At 49.4% G+C, this 16,520-nt stretch overlaps 1 protein-coding gene across 1 annotated transcript; it reads right to left on the reverse strand.

The window, feature by feature from the left end:
- Nucleotides 1–5,716: 5,716 nt before the first annotated feature.
- On the reverse strand, nucleotides 5,717–16,095 carry LOC139400308 (nck-associated protein 1-like; the record flags this gene model as incomplete). Its single annotated transcript, XM_071145279.1, has 12 exons — nucleotides 15,992–16,095; nucleotides 15,329–15,439; nucleotides 15,129–15,221; nucleotides 13,011–13,067; nucleotides 12,528–12,670; nucleotides 10,787–10,877; nucleotides 9,467–9,604; nucleotides 7,138–7,186; nucleotides 6,866–7,022; nucleotides 6,433–6,489; nucleotides 6,092–6,188; nucleotides 5,717–5,826 (listed from the first exon to the last, which is right to left on the reverse strand). Coding segments are annotated over exons 1-12 (1,199 nt in total), but the record flags the coding sequence as incomplete, so codon positions are not given.
- Between the last annotated feature and the right edge of the window lie 425 nt (nucleotides 16,096–16,520).

Consider the following 16,520-nt stretch of genomic DNA (forward strand, 5'->3'; position numbering starts at 1 on the left):
ACTATACAGTACATAAACTAGTGACTACTGTATAAACAGTAAAACTATACAGTACATAAACTAGTGACTACTGTATCAACAGTAGGAATATACAGTACATAAACACATGACTACTGTATCAACAGTAGGAATATACAGTACATAAACACATGACTACTGTATCAACAGTAGGACTTTCCTGTGCTTTAACAGCCAGATACAGTAGCTGTTGTATAAGCTTCTTCTCCATTGTTTAGTTGTGTGACTTGAATGCTAATGTTAGGTGCAACTTGCAAAACTTAAATGTACAGGAGAGAACAAACTTGAAACAGATATATTCTTCATGCATTCTTCTCAGCATGCTAATAATGGTACTGTACATATTTATGGCTGATATTGGAGATTGATAGAAAGTGGCATGGCAAGAGGGTCTGCTGTGGTTAGAGGGTCTGCTGTGGTTAGAGGGTCTGCTGTGGTTAGAGGGTCTGCGTGGTTAGAGGGTCTGCTGTGGTGAGAGGGTCTGCTGTGGTTAGAGGGTCTGCTGTGGTTAGAGGGTCTGCTATGGTTAGAGGGTCTGCTGTGGTGAGAGGGTCTGCTGTGGTTAGAGGGTCTGCTGTGGTTAGAGGGTCTGCTGTGGTTAGAGGGTCTGCTGTGGTTAGAGGGTCTGCTGTGGTTAGAGGGTCTGCTGTGGTCAGAGGGTCTGCTGTGGTGAGAGGGTCTGCTGTGGTGAGAGGGTCTGCTGTGGTTAGAGGGTCTGCTGTGGTTAGAGGGTCTGCTGTGGTTAGAGGGTCTGCTGTGGTTAGAGGGTCTGCTGTGGTTAGAGGGTCTGCTGTGGTGAGAGGGTCTGCTGTGGTGAGAGGGTCTGCTGTGATTAGAGGGTCTGCTGTGGTGAGAGGGTCTGCTGTGGTTAGAGGGTCTGCTGTGGTTAGAGGGTCTGCTGTGGTGAGAGGGTCTGCTGTGGTTAGAGGGTCTGCTGTGGTGAGAGGGTCTGCTGTGGTTAGAGGGTCTGCTGTGGTTAGAGGGTCTGCTGTGGTTAGAGGGTCTGCTGTGGTGAGAGGGTCTGCTGTGGTTAGAGGGTCTGCTGTGGTTAGAGGGTCTGCTGTGGTGAGAGGGTCTGCTGTGGTGAGAGGGTCTGCTGTGGTGAGAGGGTCTGCTGTGGTTAGAGGGTCTGCTGTGGTTAGAGGGTCTGCTGTGGTGAGAGGGTCTGCTGTGGTGAGAGGGTCTGCTGTGGTGAGAGGGTCTGCTGTGGTGAGAGGGTCTGCTGTGGTTAGAGGGTCTGCTGTGGTTAGAGGGTCTGCTGTGGTTAGAGGGTCTGCTGTGTTTAGAGGGTCTGCTGTGGTGAGAGGGTCTGCTGTGGTGAGAGGGTCTGCTGTGGTTAGAGGGTCTGCTGTGGTTAGAGGGTCTGCTGTGGTTAGAGGGTCTGCTGTGGTTAGAGGGTCTGCTGTGGTTAGAGGTTCTGCTGTGGTTAGAGGGTCTGCTGTGGTGAGAGGGTCTGCTGTGGTTAGAGGGTCTGCTGTGGTTAGAGGGTCTGCTGTGGTTAGAGGGTCTGCTGTGGTTAGATGGTCTGCTGTGGTTAGAGGGTCTGCTGTGGTTAGAGGGTCTGCTGTGGTGAGAGGGTCTGCTGTGGCGAGAGGGTCTGCTGTGGTGAGAGGGTCTGCTGTGGTTAGAGGGTCTGCTGTGGTGAGAGGGTCTGCTGTGGCAAGAGGGTCTGCTGTGGTGAGAGGGTCTGCTGTGGTTAGAGGGTCTGCTGTGGTTAGAGGGTCTGCTGTGGTGAGAGGGTCTGCTGTGGTGAGAGGGTCTGCTGTGGTTAGAGGGTCTGCTGTGGTTATAGGGTCTGCTGTGGTGAGAGGGTCTGCTGTGGTGAGAGAGTCTGCTGTGGTGAGAGGGTCTGCTGTGGTTAGAGGGTCTGCTGTGGTTAGAGGGTCTGCTGTGGTGAGAGGGTCTGCTGTGGTGAGAGGGTCTGCTGTGGTTAGAGGGTCTGCTGTGGTTAGAGGGTCTGCTGTGGTGAGAGGGTCTGCTGTGGTTAGAGGGTCTGCTGTGGTTAGAGGGTCTGCTGTGGTGAGAGGGTCTGCAGTGGTGAGAGGGTCTGCTGTGGTGAGAGGGTCTGCTGTGGTTAGAGGGTCTGCTGTGGTTAGAGGGTCTGCTGTGGTTAGAGGGTCTGCTGTGTTTAGAGGGTCTGCTGTGGTGAGAGGGTCTGCTGTGGTGAGAGGGTCTGCTGTGGTTAGAGGGTCTGCTGTGGTTAGAGGGTCTGCTGTGGTTAGAGGGTCTGCTGTGGTTAGAGGGTCTGCTGTGGTTAGAGGGTCTGCTGTGGTTAGAGGTTCTGCTGTGGTGAGAGGGTCTGCTGTGGTTAGAGGGTCTGCTGTGGTTAGAGGGTCTGCTGTGGTTAGAGGGTCTGCTGTGGTTAGAGGGTCTGCTGTGGTTAGAGGGTCTGCTGTGGTTAGATGGTCTGCTGTGGTTAGAGGGTCTGCTGTGGTTAGAGGGTCTGCTGTGGTGAGAGGGTCTGCTGTGGTTAGAGGGTCTGCTGTGGTGAGAGGGTCTGCTGTGGCAAGAGGGTCTGCTGTGGTGAGAGGGTCTGCTGTGGTTAGAGGGTCTGCTGTGGTTAGAGGGTCTGCTGTGGTGAGAGGGTCTGCTGTGGTGAGAGGGTCTGCTGTGGTTAGAGGGTCTGCTGTGGTTAGAGGGTCTGCTGTGGTGTCTGCTGTGGTTAGAGGGTCTGCTGTGGTGAGAGGGTCTGCTGTGGTTAGAGGGTCTGCTGTGGTTAGAGGGTCTGCTAGAGGGTCTGCTGTGGTGAGAGGGTCTGCTGTGGTTAGAGGGTCTGCTGTGGTTAGAGGGTCTGCTGTGGTGAGAGGGTCTGCTGTGGTGAGAGGGTCTGCTGTGGTGAGAGGGTCTGCTAGAGGGTCTGCTGTGGAGAGGGTCTGCTGTCTGCTGTGGTGAGAGGGTCTGCTGTGGTGAGAGGGTCTGCTGTGGTGAGAGGGTCTGCTGTGGTTAGAGGGTCTGCTGTGGTTAGAGGGTCTGCTGTGGTTAGAGGGTCTGCTGTGTTTAGAGGGTCTGCTGTGGTGAGAGGGTCTGCTGTGGTGAGAGGGTCTGCTGTGGTTAGAGGGTCTGCTGTGGTTAGAGGGTCTGCTGTGGTTAGAGGGTCTGCTGTGGTTAGAGGGTCTGCTGTGGTTAGAGGTTCTGCTGTGGTTAGAGGGTCTGCTGTGGTGAGAGGGTCTGCTGTGGTTAGAGGGTCTGCTGTGGTTAGAGGGTCTGCTGTGGTTAGAGGGTCTGCTGTGGTTAGATGGTCTGCTGTGGTTAGAGGGTCTGCTGTGGTTAGAGGGTCTGCTGTGGTGAGAGGGTCTGCTGTGGCAAGAGGGTCTGCTGTGGTGAGAGGGTCTGCTGTGGTTAGAGGGTCTGCTGTGGTGAGAGGGTCTGCTGTGGCTAGAGGGTCTGCTGTGGTGAGAGGGTCTGCTGTGGTTAGAGGGTCTGCTGTGGTTAGAGGGTCTGCTGTGGTGAGAGGGTCTGCTGTGGTGAGAGGGTCTGCTGTGGTTAGAGGGTCTGCTGTGGTTAGAGGGTCTGCTGTGGTGAGAGGGTCTGCAGTGGTGAGAGGGTCTGCTGTGGTTAGAGGGTCTGCTGTGGTTAGAGGGTCTGCTGTGGTTAGAGGGTCTGCTGTGGTTAGAGGGTCTGCTGTGTTTAGAGGGTCTGCTGTGGTGAGAGGGTCTGCTGTGGTGAGAGGGTCTGCTGTGGTTAGAGGGTCTGCTGTGGTTAGAGGGTCTGCTGTGGTTAGAGGGTCTGCTGTGGTTAGAGGGTCTGCTGTGGTTAGAGGGTCTGCTGTGGTTAGAGGTTCTGCTGTGGTTAGAGGTTCTGCTGTGGTGAGAGGGTCTGCTGTGGTTAGAGGGTCTGCTGTGGTTAGAGGGTCTGCTGTGGTTAGAGGGTCTGCTGTGGTTAGAGGGTCTGCTGTGGTTAGATGGTCTGCTGTGGTTAGAGGGTCTGCTGTGGTTAGAGGGTCTGCTGTGGTGAGAGGGTCTGCTGTGGCAAGAGGGTCTGCTGTGGTGAGAGGGTCTGCTGTGGTTAGAGGGTCTGCTGTGGTGAGAGGGTCTGCTGTGGCAAGAGGGTCTGCTGTGGTGAGAGGGTCTGCTGTGGTTAGAGGGTCTGCTGTGGTTAGAGGGTCTGCTGTGGTGAGAGGGTCTGCTGTGGTTGAGAGGGTCTGCTGTGGTTAGAGGGTCTGCTGTGGTTAGAGGGTCTGCTGTGGTGAGAGGGTCTGCTGTGGTGAGAGGGTCTGCTGTGGTTAGAGGGTCTGCTGTGGTTAGAGGGTCTGCTGTGGTTAGAGGGTCTGCTGTGGTTAGAGGGTCTGCTGTGTTTAGAGGGTCTGCTGTGGTGAGAGGGTCTGCTGTGGTGAGAGGGTCTGCTGTGGTTAGAGGGTCTGCTGTGGTTAGAGGGTCTGCTGTGGTTAGAGGGTCTGCTGTGGTTAGAGGGTCTGCTGTGGTTAGAGGGTCTGCTGTGGTTAGAGGGTCTGCTGTGGTTAGAGGGTCTGCTGTGGTGAGAGGGTCTGCTGTGGTTAGAGGGTCTGCTGTGGTTAGAGGGTCTGCTGTGGTTAGAGGGTCTGCTGTGGTTAGAGGGTCTGCTGTGGTTAGATGGTCTGCTGTGGTTAGAGGGTCTGCTGTGGTTAGAGGGTCTGCTGTGGTGAGAGGGTCTGCTGTGGCAAGAGGGTCTGCTGTGGTGAGAGGGTCTGCTGTGGTTAGAGGGTCTGCTGTGGTGAGAGGGTCTGCTGTGGCAAGAGGGTCTGCTGTGGTGAGAGGGTCTGCTGTGGTTAGAGGGTCTGCTGTGGTTAGAGGGTCTGCTGTGGTGAGAGGGTCTGCTGTGGTGAGAGGGTCTGCTGTGGTTAGAGGGTCTGCTGTGGTTAGAGGGTCTGCTGTGGTGAGAGGGTCTGCTGTGGTGAGAGGGTCTGCTGTGGTGAGAGGGTCTGCTGTGGTTAGAGGGTCTGCTGTGGTTAGAGGGTCTGCTGTGGTGAGAGGGTCTGCTGTGGTGAGAGGGTCTGCTGTGGTTAGAGGGTCTGCTGTGGTTAGAGGGTCTGCTGTGGTGAGAGGGTCTGCTGTGGTTAGAGGGTCTGCTGTGGTTAGAGGGTCTGCTGTGGTGAGAGGGTCTGCTGTGGTGAGAGGGTCTGCTGTGGTTAGAGGGTCTGCTGTGGTTAGAGGGTCTGCTGTGGTTAGAGGGTCTGCTGTGGTTAGAGGGTCTGCTGTGGTGAGAGGGTCTGCTGTGGTGAGAGGGTCTGCTGTGGTTAGAGGGTCTGCTGTGGTTAGAGGGTCTGCTGTGGTTACAGGGTCTGCTGTGGTTAGAGGGTCTGCTGTAGTGAGAGGGTCTGCTGTGGTGAGAGGGTCTGCTGTGGTTAGAGGGTCTGCTGTGGTGAGAGGGTCTGCTGTTGTTAGAGGGTCTGCTGTGGTTAGAGGGTCTGCTGTGGTTAGAGGGTCTGCTGTGGTTAGAGGGTCTGCTGTGGTTAGAGGGTCTGCTGTGGTTAGAGGGTCTGCTGTGGTTAGAGGGTCTGCTGTGGTTAGAGGGTCTGCTGTGGTTAGAGGGTCTGCTGTGGTTAGAGGGTCTGCTGTGGTTAGAGGGTCTGCTGTGGTTAGAGGGTCTGCTGTAGTGAGAGGGTCTGCTGTGGTTAGAGGGTCTGCTGTGGTTAGAGGGTGTGCTGTGGTTAGAGGGTCTGCTGTGGTTAGAGGGTCTGCTGTGGTTAGAGGGTCTGCTGTGTGTCTAACTTCAAACGTACGAGTCTACGTAGTCCTCTGGAGTCTTGGTCTTGGGAATATTCTCTGAATATCTGACGAGCCACAGGACCTCGTCACGGGAAAACGACAGAGCCATGAAGACAAACAACACCTTAGGGATGGATTGACATTAAGAGAAAAAGAAGATGAATATTTAGCAAAAGACATCACTGTTAGCCCATATTCATGTACTGAACATGGAGAGCTCTGAGATAAAAACACATAGCAGTTTGTCTGTTTAGGATTGTATAGAATGAGAGCTCAATGCCAGTAATGTAATGTAATATATCTCTGATGATAATGTCCAAACATACAGGAAAGCTGAACATGCAATAGATTGGCACTATTAGCCAGATGAACTAAATGAGGTCATGTACCTTGGGTCCCAGAAGTCCAGGTTCATCCTCCAGGACTTTGACCAGCTCCTTCAAGGCATTCCTCAGGAAACCTCTCCTCTCTCTGTGCATGGCTCCACTGACATACATATGACAACACACATAGTTACCTATATTCTTGACTTTAACTGTTAATCATATGGTGGCCATGGTTGCTGGTTCAAATCCGTCCCGAAGGACCATGAAAAAGAGTGCACTTGCTGTTGACGTTAAATGGGAGACCATTCAACCAATTGGTGGCGCTATCTGAAGCAGGTCCATCATTTCAGGCTCAGTTTGAGTTCAAAAAAATAAATGGTTCTATACACAAGCAGATAACTCACCTGTTGACTGTAACATGCTCGCGACATTCTTTGATATCGGCGATGCGCTTACTGTACCTGTCACAACGAAACGAGGAAGAGCTATCAGTAAGATTATAGTTCAGTACAGTACACGTTACCAGACAGGGCCTCTCCCAACAGCATCTTAGCGCCACCATCATAATTCAATTAAAACCTTTGTAGGAGCATTGTTAAATATGCTAAAATATGATAACCAGCAATGTTTTTTTGTTGTCTACAAGAGCATTTGGGAACCAGTGTATGGAACATTGGAAACCAGGGCCCAGAACATTGGGAACCGGGGCCCAGAACATTGGGAACCGGGGCCCAGAACATTGGGAACCGGGGCCCAGAACATTAGGAACTAGAATCAGATTGACACCCAGTCCAATCACTCTGAGGACAGAGTATAAATATCATAATAATGACGTACCCTTTCAGGCCGTCGAAGTAGTCCTCTGTGATCTTATGGATGTTGATCGTCTCATCCCTGATGATGGTGAGATAGAGGCCGCTGCGGAGGGCCATCTTCCACAGCTCCTGAGATGACTGGTTGGTGTTCAGACTGCTATGACACAGCAGGTAACCCACTGGAGGAGAGGAGAGATCAACGTGAATATGGGGAATAGAGTGCAACCCACCGAAGTCTTTTTGTTTTTCAGAAGGTAGCCAAGACTGGGTCTGAAGATAATAACTAGCACTCACGAAGGATCCATCGCTCCATCACCTCTAAGGACAAGTACTCACAGGCCATCTGTGGGGAAACACAAGTTAGTCATTTAATGAGTTAATAATAAGTCATCAATAGTCGTCTCTGATTATTTTTCAGATGTCATGTGAATTATTGTACTTTATGATAACACAAGACATGCTGACGATCATATTTGGCTGTTACAGATACACACGCTAACTTCTCCTAAAGGGATTTATATCCAGACACAATACTCAATACAAAATATAGCATGTGCCATGATATTAGGTATACACTGTGTGTTTGTGTAGTGGTCTCTGTTTCTTGGCTGAAGTTTTGAATCCCACATGAAGAGAACCACGGGGCACAGAGACTAACACAGAACACTATGGTACAAAGACGCCAGTGGGTGCCTTTGAAATCAGCAGACAGGGACATTCTAGGGAGGGGGAAGAGAGGAGGAGAGGACAGAAGAGGGGGAGAGAGGAGAGGAGAGAAGAGGAAAATAAAATAGAAAAAGGGAAGAGAAGATAAGAAAACAGAAGATAAGAGATGAAGAGAAAAGAAAACAGATTAGAGTAGAAAAGGGGAAAGGACAGTCTCACAGTGTCACAGCAGGCAGGGTCGGAAGGAGAAGAGAAGAGGGGGCGAGGAGAGGAGAGAAGAGGGGGCGAGGAGAGGAGAGAAAAGGGGGTGAGGAGAGGAGAGAAGAGGGGGAGAGAGGAGATAAGAGGGGGAGAGGGGAGAGAAGAGGGGGAGAGAGGAGAGGAGAGAAGAGGGGGAGAGAGGAGAGGAGAGAGGAGAGAAGAGGGGGAGAGAGGAGAGAAGAGGAGAGAAGAGGGGAGAAGAGGGGAGAGAGGAGAGAAGAGGGGGAGAGAGGAGAGAAGAGGAGAGATGAGAGGGGGAGAGAGGAGAAGGGGAGAGAGAAGAGGGGGAGAGAGAAGAGAAGAAGAGGGGGAGAGAGAAGAGAAGAAGAGGGGGAAAGAGAAGAGAAGAAGAGGGGGAGAGAGAAGGGAAGAAGAGGAGAGAAGAGGAGAGAAGAGGAGAGAAGAGGAGAGAAGGGGAGAGAGGAGAGAAGAGGAGAGATGAGAGGGGGAGAGAGAAGAGGGGGAGAGAGGAGAGGAGAGAAGAGGGGGAGAGAGGAGAGGAGAGAAGAGGGGGAGAGATGAGAGGAGAGAAGAGGGGGAGAGAGGAGAGGAGAGAAGAGGGGGAGAGAGGAGAGGAGAGGGGGAGAGAGGAGAGGAGAGGGGGAGAGGAGAGAGAGGAGAGAAGAGGGGGAGAGAGGAGAGAAGAGGGGGAGAGAGGAGAGAAGAGGAGAGATGAGAGGGGGAGAGAGGAGAGGGGGAGAGAGAAGAGGGGGAGAGAGAAGAGGGGGAGAGAGAAGAGAAGAAGAGGGGGAGAGAGAAGAGAAGAAGAGGGGGAAAGAGAAGAGAAGAAGAGGGGGAGAGAGAAGGGGAGAAGAGGAGAGAAGAGGAGAGGAGAGGAGAGAAGAGGGGGAGAGAGGAGAGGAGAGAAGAGGGGGAGAGAGGAGAGGAGAGAAGAGGGGGAGAGAGGAGAGGAGAGGGGGAGAGAGGAGAGGAGAGGGGGAGAGAGGAGAGAAGAGGAGAGAAGAGGGGGAGAGAGGAGAGAAGAGGAGAGATGAGAGGGGGAGAGAGGAGAGGGGGAGAGAGAAGAGGGGGAGAGAGAAGAGAAGAAGAGGGGGAGAGAGAAGAGAAGAAGAGGGGAAAAAGAAGAGAAGAAGAGGGGGAAAGAGAAGAAGAAGAGGGGGAGAGAGAAGGGGAGAAGAGGAGAGAAGAGGAGAGAAGAGGAGAGAAGAGGAGAGAAGAGGGGGAGAGAGGAGAGAAGAGGAGAGATGAGAGGGGGAGAGAGGAGAGGGGGAGAGAGGAGAGAAGAGGGGGAGAGAGGAGAGGAGAGAAGAGGGGGAGAGAGGAGAGGAGAGAAGAGGGGGAGAGAGGAGAGGAGAGAAGAGGGGGAGAGAGGAGAGGAGAGGGGGAGAGAGGAGAGGAGAGGGGGAGAGATGAGAGAAGAGGAGAGAAGAGGGGGAGAGAGGAGAGAAGAGGAGAGAGGAGAGGGGGAGAGAGGAGAGGGGGAGAGAGAAGAGGGGGAGAGAGAAGAGAAGAAGAGGGGGAGAGAGAAGAGAAGAAGAGGAGAGAAGAGGAGAGAAGAGGAGAGAGAGAAGAGGGGGAGAGAGAAGAGGGGGAGAGAGAAGAGGGGGAGAGAGAAGAGGAGAGGAAAGGAGAGGAGAGAAGAGGGGGAGAGAGAAGAGGGGGAGAGAGAAGGGGGGAGAGAGAAGAAGGGGAGAGAGAAGAGGGGGAGAGAGAGAGAGAGAGAGGGCAGTCTCACGGTGTCGCAGCAGGCAGGGTCCAGCATGGAGGCAGGTGCGCTGAGGAGACTGAGGAGCTGAGCGCTGCGCCACTGTTCTGCAGGAAGGTTCCTCCTGGGGTACAACATCTGTAGGGACAGGAGGGCCTCCGTCACACCCTGGGAAGAGAGGGGGAAGGAGGGAGAGGGTGGGAGCGAGACAGGGAGAGCTCCGTGATAGAGTTATAAGGCCGAATAGCAGTCAAAATCATGACCACCATTGTTTTTCAGGAATAATGACCTACTCTAACAATTACAGTCGTTTTTCAATATACAGTTAACATTTCCCTAGAGAATATACAATCGTGAATATACCCTAGTGCAGTGGTCACCACCCGGTTGATCTTCAAGCCAACAGTAAAGGCTGTGTTATAAAGGCTTGCGTTCCTTTTATTTATTGTGTTGCGCTGTTGGTGGTAGATGCGCTTGATTCAGAAGCCCTGAGCATCGGGTAAACACAGTGTTGCCATTGTGAACCATTTCAATTAGTCTGAAAAGACAAACTCCGCCTACCTGGTGAACGAGGAGATCTGTGGCTAAATCGAGTTTGCCTACTGCGCTGGCCAATCGGATAGCTCAAATCACCGTGCCTACAGAACTTCCACGACCCCGGCCACAGCGGTGTTTGATACTAGTCTACGTAAGATTTTATAACGTTTTAAAACCCCTGACCACAGAGAGACTGTCAAAGAATACAGCAAAGAGTTATTGTAAATAATAATAATAATAATTCAGCACTGTCAACACTGTCTTTAGTCAACATTATTACAAAACATAAAACGTGCTTCTCTCTACTTCCAGTCCCACTGCAGCTGCAATGAATGAGTAGCCAAGTGTATCGTCAGCCCCGCGTGTTTAAATATTACTGGCAGCTCGTCATGTCTATTCTAATATCGAGGAGTATTTCACTTCCTCTAGTCAAAGGAACAACATGAATTGTTTATGAGGCAGATTCGGTGCGACTTGAGTTTCCCCATCAGGTGGAAGACCGTGTCCCCCCCCTCTCTCTGGTCAGTCTCACCAGAGGAAATGAAGGAGAGAGCAGGGACGGTGAGACGGATCCTCTGCAGTTTTCTCCCTCCCTGCGCTAAGACTAATGCTGTGTTCAAAACAACTGAGAACCCAGAAATCTATGACTTCCGATTTCAGTGCGTTCAAGACAACATTTTAAAGTCGATTTAAAAAAATAAAACGAGATCCGACTGGGATTATTTTTATTTTTTGAACAGTCATCCACCTCGGAATCTCTGGCATCTTTGTGAATATGTGAATTGAATATGTGAATATGCAATTGACAATTACCTTAGTGTGAGGACCGAATTCCTCAGTCAATTTCTTAATGGGCTGTTCATACTCCATAAACATCTGAGCCAGGCGCGGGTACGCAGGGTCACTGGAGGATCAATCAAACAAACAATCAATCATGACTTCGTCAAATCAACCACACATTCATACATGTATACACATCCACTGCCATGTACAGGACCAACTCATGCCAACATCAATATCATGTGGTGCCACTGCCATGTACAGGACCAACTCATGCCAACATCAATATCATGTGGTGCCACTCCATAACTGACTATCTTCTTTCTCGGCCACAAAAAAAAAAAAACTCAGGTTCACCATCCTTTCAAGTGTCATTCATTTTCACTGTTGGGAGCTGTATTTTTTTTTTACCTTTATTTTAACTGGGAAAGTCAGTTAAGAACAAATTCTTATTTTCAATGACGGCCTACCGGGGAACGGTGGGTTAACTGCCTTGTTCAGGGTCAGACGGACAGCCTAGGAACGGTGGGTTAACTGCCTTGTTCAGGGGAACGGTGGGTTAACTGCCTTGTTCAGGGGAACGGTGGGTTAACTGCCTTGTTCAGGGGAACGGTGGGTTAACTGCCTTGCCCAGGGGAACGGTGGGTTAACTGCCTTGCCCAGGGGAACGGTGGGTTAACTGCCTTGCCCAGGGGAAAGGTGGGTTAACTGCCTTGCCCAGGGGAACGGTGGGTTAACTGCCTTGTTCAGGGGAACGGTGGGTTAACTGCCTTGTTCAGGGGAACGGTGGGTTAACTGCCTTGCCCAGGGGAACGGTGGGTTAACTGCCTTGCCCAGGGGAAAGGTGGGTTAACTGCCTTGCCCAGGGGAAAGGTGGGTTAACTGCCTTGCCCAGGGGAACGGTGGGTTAACTGCCTTGTTCAGGGGAACGGTGGGTTAACTGCCTTGTTCAGGGGAAGAACGACAGATGTTTTACCTTGTCAGCTCGGGGATTCGCTCCAGCAACCTTCCGGTTTACTAGTCCAACGCTCTAACCACTAGGCTACCTTGCTGTAGTGGTACGGTACACCTCTCCTTCTAAACTCCAGTGGCTCTCCATCTTCGACCACTGAGGATTATTATGAAGTGACTGGAGCAAAAGGACTCTTTGTTTCACGTCTGTACAGTATTTCCCTCGGTGTCTTCGATCAAGATAAAGTCTTCTTTTCCATTTTAGCTACATAAATAAATAATGCTGTGAAATGGGAGGACTGAAAATGTAATTGTACTGTTGTGCACTCTGGGAAATGAATGGAAGGATGTGTTGTTATTGCCAATTAAAAAGCTATTAATTATGGGTAATCATCTTTGCGATGCTTGGCTATATTGATAGCTACAGAGGATTTAAGTTGTTGTGACTGGATGTTGCCCAGCCGTACTGCAGCTAATACCATCCTTTAATGAATGATGAAAACATCAGGTTGTCTATCATAAACTGACATTTAAATGCCATCTTTCATTGGACGAGAGGGAAAAGCCTGTGTCAGCTAATTTCTGTCATAAATTTAATTAAGACTGAAATGAGCTTGCAGTGTGAGTAATGTGATCTGGTTAGGTATTTTACATGTGAAAATTTATGAATTCATTGTCTGTTCAGAAATGTCAATGAAAGATGTATTGAACACGAGCTCAATAATATTTCAATGAGGATTGTTTCCATTCCAATTTGAATTCCCGAATCACTTCCTTAAATTAAAACTGTATTTGAATAGTTGATAGACGTAACTGGCCCCACCTGCTGCCATTGGACATCTCGTGAGCACAGTTGTACATGCCCACCAGGACCTTCTTGTCTTCGACGCGTGAAAGCATGACGATGACAGATATATATGTGATGATCAGCTCCAGGTAGTTCTTGGTGAAGTCAAAGTTCACCGCCTGATGAATGAATGAATGTACGAATAAATAAATGAATGCATAATTAAAGTAATGCATGCACGAATAAATGAATGAATGCATAATTAAATGAATGCATACATGAATAAATGAATGCATAATTAAATGAATGCATGCGCGAATAAATGAATGCATTAATAAATAAATGAATGCATGAATAAATAAATGAATGCATGACATGTTTTTAAATGAATGATTCAGGTTAAAAAAGTAGGATGACATGATAACATATAAATTAACTGTATGTTGTGATACTTACAGTGGCCCTAGGGGGCAAAGTAGATACCCTATCCTATCTACTAGTGTGGGATGCTGTACTCACAATGTTGAAGAAGCACTGGCAGGCATCAATTGTATTCAGCAGTTCATAAACATGATCCTGAAAAAAAAAAGTTCATCTGTGGTCAGAACACAGGCTCGGTACAGCCAGGTAAGACGTCACATAATGCAGTGGGTTGACGTGTTCGTGTTGCTCTGTAACAGTACAGACGTCACATAACGCAGTGGGTTGATGTGTTCGTGTTGCTCTGTAACAGTACAGACGTCACATAACGCAGTGGGTTGATGTGTTCGTGTTGCTCTGTAACAGTGCAGACGTCACATAACGCAGTGTGTTGATGTGTTCGTGTTGCTCTGTAACAGTACAGACGTCACATAACGCAGTGGGTTGATGTGTTCGTGTTGCTCTGTAACAGTACAGACGTCACATAACGCAGTGTGTTGATGTGTTCGTGTTGCTCTGTAACAGTACAGACGTCACATAACGCAGTGGGTTGACGTGTTCGTGTTGCTCTGTAACAGTACAGACATCACATAACGCAGTGGGTTGACGTGTTCGTGTTGCTCTGTAACAGTACAGACGTCGCGTACCGCAGTGGGTTGACGTGTTCGTGTTGCTCTGTAACAGTACAGACGTCACATAACGTAGTGGGTTGATGTGTTCGTGTTTCTCTGTAACAGGACAGACGTCACACAACGAAGTGGGTTGACATGTTCGTGTTGCTCTGTAACAGTACAGACGTCACATAACGCAGTGGGTTGACGTGTTCGTGTTGCTCTGTAACAGTACATATGTCACATAACGCAGTGGGTTGATGTGTTCGTGTTGCTCTGTAACAGTACAGACGTCAACCCACTGCGTTATGTGACGTGTTCGTGTTGCTCTGTAACAGTACAGACGTCACATAACGCAGTGGGTTGATGTGTTCGTGTTGCTCTGTAACAGTACAGACGTCACATAACGCAGTGGGTTGGTGTGTTCGTGTTGCTCTGTAACAGTACAGACGTCAACTCACTGCGTTATGTGACGTGTTCGTGTTGCTCTGTAACAGTACAAACGTCACATAACGCAGTGGGTTGACGTGTTCGTGTTGCTCTGTAACAGTACAGACGTCACATAACGCAGTGGGTTGGTGTGTTCGTGTTGCTCTGTAACAGTACAGACGTCACATAACGCAGTGGGTTGATGTGTTCGTGTTGCTCTGTAACAGTACAGATATCACATAACGCAGTGGGTTGGTGTGTTCGTGTTGCTCTGTAACAGTACAGACGTCAACCCACTGCGTTATGTGACGTGTTCGTGTTGCTCTGTAACAGTACAGACGTCACATAACGCAGTGGGTTGATGTGTTCGTGTTGCTCTGTAACAGTACAGACGTCACATAACGCAGTGGGTTGATGTGTTCGTGTTGCTCTGTAACAGTACAGACGTCACATAACGCAGTGGGTTGATGTGTTCGTGTTGCTCTGTAACAGTACAGACGTCACATAACGCAGTGGGTTGATGTGTTCGTGTTGCTCTGTAACAGTACTACAGACAGCAACAGGGAATAAACACCTGCAATTCATGACTATCCTCATGGGACCATTATAAATAATACAGAATCCTTTTAGAAATGCCACAGCCTGTCCAAAGAAATTGAGGGAAACATCCGAGTGTGTTATTTCTTGTATCAGCATTTTAATATATTTGAAAATGTTCTATTCTGAAATTGGATGATATACTGATGTGTATAGTTTTATGTGTATTATCATCACAGTCATGAACCCCCCCCCCACCCCCCACCCCCCCTACAGTCTACTGTGACCGTCATCACACATAATGAATAAGGCACAGGACACACTTCCCTCTGTACAATAACACATCTCGATTTGACTTCCCTTGAAATATATGTTATTTCATTCGGAGGTGAGAAAAAAGAAAGAAAGTCACTTTATATGTTAATTCTGTTTGGATAATTGTAGTTTTGTGCTTTGAATATCAAATGCTGTATGGAACAGTGTTTCCTGAGCCAATTCCACACATTACAGAACTAGAATGCCTGATTCAACTAGCGAAGGGCTTGATGATTAGTTGTCCTGCAATACATAAAATAAGTGGACCTGGCTTGGGGGGGCCCTGGAGGAGAGATTGGGGAAAGAGTGATCTGGAAAGACTCACCCTGAACTCCATAACGTCTATGAAGGAGTCGTAGTAGCTGGACATGGCCACCATCACCTCAGACTTGTGTTTCTGGATGCCTACCAGATACTGCTGCTTTCGTTCATGACAAATCACATTAGACACGTTTTACAGATTATCATTAATGAAGTGTTTTATCTGATTCAGAATTAAGGGGTGGATTGAGGGCTGCTACTTACACTATTTCCCCTGAAGTCGATGTTGGGGAACTTCTTGTTGATGTATTTCACAGATGCTTCCATGGTCTTGTCTGTCAGGTATTGTGGCCGAAGCTTGGGATCCAAGCACGTCTGGAACAGAACCGGCTAGGGGTTAAGGGTCAATGACATTTTCATCCACTCAATTCAGGAAATGAACTATTGAATTTAGTATAATCGAATTTGTTTATTTGGCTCCTGACATGGATTATGGGCCTAATAAGTTATTTATGGGGCCTGAAAAGTTTGGTTGTGTTTTGTTTAAAAGTGAGACCAATATTTTAACAAATGTAGATAGCAGATCTGTGCTGAGGCTTTGTGAGTGTGCCGTAGCAGGAGTCTGAGTGGATGCAGATCAGTCTGGTTTCCTGTGTGAACTTCCTCTTCAAGGCAAGCTGACACTCAGAAAATGTATATTCTTTCCGCAGCAGCCACCAAGCTAACTATTTTGAGAGATTTTGAAAATTCTAGAATTTTAATGATCGATCATTTCCCATCCCAGTGTTTCCAACCACACGGTTCTCCATCACAAACAGGGCAGAAAGCTGTGAACGTATCCGGAGAAAAACCTGTGACTTTCCTTCAAGTTCCTTTTTTTTAAAGTGTCGCCATTCTCCTTAACAGACCTCCCTCCTCCTCTCTCACCTTCTTAATGTAGTTCATACGCAGCAGCACCCCTGTCCCTCTGTCGTTGAGGATGGTGAGCTTCTCAGCTAGCTTCTGTTGGTAAGCCATGGCCATGATGCTCCTCTCCCCCCCTACTGTTACAGCCCTGGTCTGTCTCCTCTCCTTCAGATCAGGAAACAGTCTGTGACAGCCAGACTCGAAGACAAGTGCACCCAGCCACACCCTGTCACCCTGCTGTCACGTGATTGGTGGAGCTATACTAAATAACAGAACTGGAGTTGTGGATTTCCTGTCGGTGTGTCAGTTAAGCCAACCGTTACACTCTCACTCGTTGTGTGTATTTTTACATGTCAAACAGAGTTGGTAGTCGTTTACTGTAATGGTACCTTCCCAATCAGGAGAGAGGATATCGTCCTCTGTTTGAAGGGTACTATAAGCATTTTATTACACATGCATAACAAGTACATAGGCATTATCTCAACAAAGCACCTATTTGGCTCAGAAGGTAGAGCATGGCGCGTTCAATGTCAGGGTTGTGGGTTCGATT

The sequence above is a fragment of the Oncorhynchus clarkii genome, unplaced genomic scaffold (assembly GCF_045791955.1).
Source record: "Oncorhynchus clarkii lewisi isolate Uvic-CL-2024 unplaced genomic scaffold, UVic_Ocla_1.0 unplaced_contig_11494_pilon_pilon, whole genome shotgun sequence".
Classification (NCBI taxonomy): Eukaryota; Metazoa; Chordata; class Actinopteri; order Salmoniformes; family Salmonidae; genus Oncorhynchus; species Oncorhynchus clarkii.